The sequence below is a fragment of the Saccostrea echinata genome, unplaced genomic scaffold (genome assembly GCF_033153115.1).
Source record: "Saccostrea echinata isolate AGI-Se365-2 ecotype Australia unplaced genomic scaffold, CSIRO_AGI_Sech_v1 ptg000007l, whole genome shotgun sequence".
Lineage (NCBI taxonomy): Eukaryota > Metazoa > Mollusca > Bivalvia > Ostreida > Ostreidae > Saccostrea > Saccostrea echinata.
In genome coordinates this window covers 6,550,437-6,552,992 of record NW_026889756.1, presented here as the reverse complement: position 1 = coordinate 6,552,992, position 2,556 = coordinate 6,550,437, and the positions used below count along the sequence as shown (strand labels likewise).

Below are 2,556 nucleotides of genomic sequence, written 5' to 3'. Positions count from 1 at the left end.
ATTTTCCTTAAAAGTGCATTTTCAAAAAATTGTAATCATGAATAAACTACATATATTAGCCGCTGTTTTAATGGATGAAATATATGGAGATAACGAACAGTATTCAAGCTCAAAATTCCATTACACATTACAAAATATAATTAAAGAACTTGCATTTAACAATAAGATTTAGTACTAACACCAACAATTGGACATAAATAATTCACTTTACTCACTAACAATTTTAGTTCATTCTAACATTTTAAAACTAAAATTGCGACCTAAAACACCTTTGCAAATTAAAAAGAATGTTTTCCTATTTTAGATCATGTAAAGAAGAAAACAATATTAATTCGCCAAAACATATTTTGGTCTTAGTCGTAAAGTAAATCGGGGCCCTAGCCTTGAATTTTTTTATTTATGAAATGATAGGTAAATGTTGATAATGATTTGTACTTCAGAAAAACAAATAGAAAATGCGAGATAACTCCTTATTACACAGTCACGTAGACACTCATCTAAATATATTTCTCTCATAAAACCAGCCAATCAGATTGCGAGTTTAGGGTTATACCCCCAGTCTGTCCTTCACCCCTCCAGAAAATTCTATCGAGCTGCAAGCTTGTTGTTTTTCACCGGAAGAAAAAATAACACTGAATAAAACTGCGGGACAGCGTTGTTTGTAATCATTTTACCTGGACCAAGGCAGTTATAGGAGAAGAATGGATTTTATGCCGATTTCTATGTATCGTCCTGGGGGATATCAGCAGGGCACACCGTTTAGAGATCTCCTTACGTACATGCTACATGATGAGCTGGGTATGCCAATTGCGTATCAACAACCCCGGAGAAGGGAGGCCCCAGAAAAATGGCACAAGTCATTCCGAATGGACGGATATCACCCCGACGAAGTGAAGGTGTCCGTGCAGGATGGTATGGTGCAGATCAACGCCAGACACGAGCGGGGGGACGAGGATAACAAGGATGTCAGGGAGTCCAGGCGGACCCTCAGAATCCCCCAGGGGGTGGACCAAAGCAAGTTGCATTGCTTCATGGACCACGACAATCATTACGTCGTCGAGGCCCCTTTTCTCCCGAGGGAGGAGGAGCGCGAAGTAGAACTGAAGGTTCAAGACGTGCCGGCCATCACCGAGGGCAAAGATGAAGAAATGCAGGTGGCAGAGGCAGGACAAGCATTTAAGGAGAATCTTGACCTGTCCGTGTTCGAACCCGATCACATTAACGTCAAACGGAAGGGCAACGTCATTTCCGTTAGCGCGGACCACGACCGGGAGGAGGACGGGATCAGAGTGAGGCGTAGCTTCTGTCGGGAGTTTACCGTACCCGAGGACATGGATTGCAGCCAGGTCCAAGTTTGCCGTGACCCTCAGGGTCGACTGACCATCATGGCCCCACCCTTGGCCGAGGAGGAGGAGAAGTAATTGTGCGTCTGGCTGTGTTACAGAGTGACTGTTTTTCATGACCAAAAGTAATCATTTTTTTCTTTTCATGTTTTGTGCCATATTTTGAAAAAATAATAATTGACATATTGCAATTTTTGTGAAACCGGTGACTCGTAGCAACCAGTGTAAATCATTTATTCAATCATAATCTTAGTTAGTTAGCAAATTAGTAAAACTATTTTGTATTTTCAGTATTTTTATTGTAGTTGCTCATTTGTACGATTGTGTTTTTGATAGAAATATTTTTTTTTTTTTTGTGAGTAGTACTCTGTATATTGTGTTTAAGAGTTTACACCACTGTTGGTTTGGTTAAAAATTAAACCAGTTCATTATCACGACAGAGTTTGAGTTTTCATGCGATATGCCGTTTTCTCTGTCAATTTTTATTGCTGCATTCTGTTTTTCGACGGAAAAAAGTAGGTTAACTACATTTCGGAGAAAATGAGACGCATTTCTTCAAAACGAAAGTATTTCAAAAGGGGAATTCCATAACCTATAAATAGATTACAACTGTGACCATAAACAAGATGAATCATCTAAAAGAAGATATTCGGTGACCTAGTATAAATGTGTTCTTGCTTTTGGTTGGAATATACAGATACAGATACAGATGATTTATTGCCATTCAAGGGGCCCCGAGAGGCATATATATATGTTAAATATTTTAAATCAAAGGCAGTATAAATTGGATGTGTATTTTTTTTTTTCTTCTGACGTCTATCGTTACGAGATCGACCTATGCAGACTTGTATTTTTTTAATTATGTAACTATGCAATTGAAAACTCCATTTTGATCAATCCCTTCTGAAACCGACTTGAACATTGTTCTTAACATTGAACCGGACAAAATACAAGCAGCATAACGAAGGGAAAAAAGTATGATATGATGCATCTTCGCAGTAGTTGTTGTGTTTGTCATAAGGCAGAGTTGTCTTTCTTCTACTCAGATACAGAGTATAGTGATCGTTCAACATCTCGGCCGATTGCATACTACTGAGTACACATGTACTCAAAATCTGTTGCACCCCTATGTTCTTTCAAACTTGTGTGCATGTTGCTCCAATTGCATTACTACATTTGCAAGAGGCGTCACGGATGTTATACAGTTATTGCT

The 2,556-nt window shown here is 38.8% G+C and overlaps 1 protein-coding gene across 1 annotated transcript; it reads left to right on the top strand.

Annotated features, from left to right (window-relative positions):
• The first annotated feature begins 617 nt into the window (after window positions 1-617).
• Window positions 618-1,777, top strand: LOC133180779 (uncharacterized). Its single transcript, XM_061315242.1, has one exon. It carries the CDS (start codon window positions 702-704, stop codon window positions 1,419-1,421), a length of 720 nt encoding a protein of 239 aa, XP_061171226.1. The 5' UTR covers window positions 618-701; the 3' UTR covers window positions 1,422-1,777.
• Window positions 1,778-2,556: the final 779 nt, after the last annotated feature.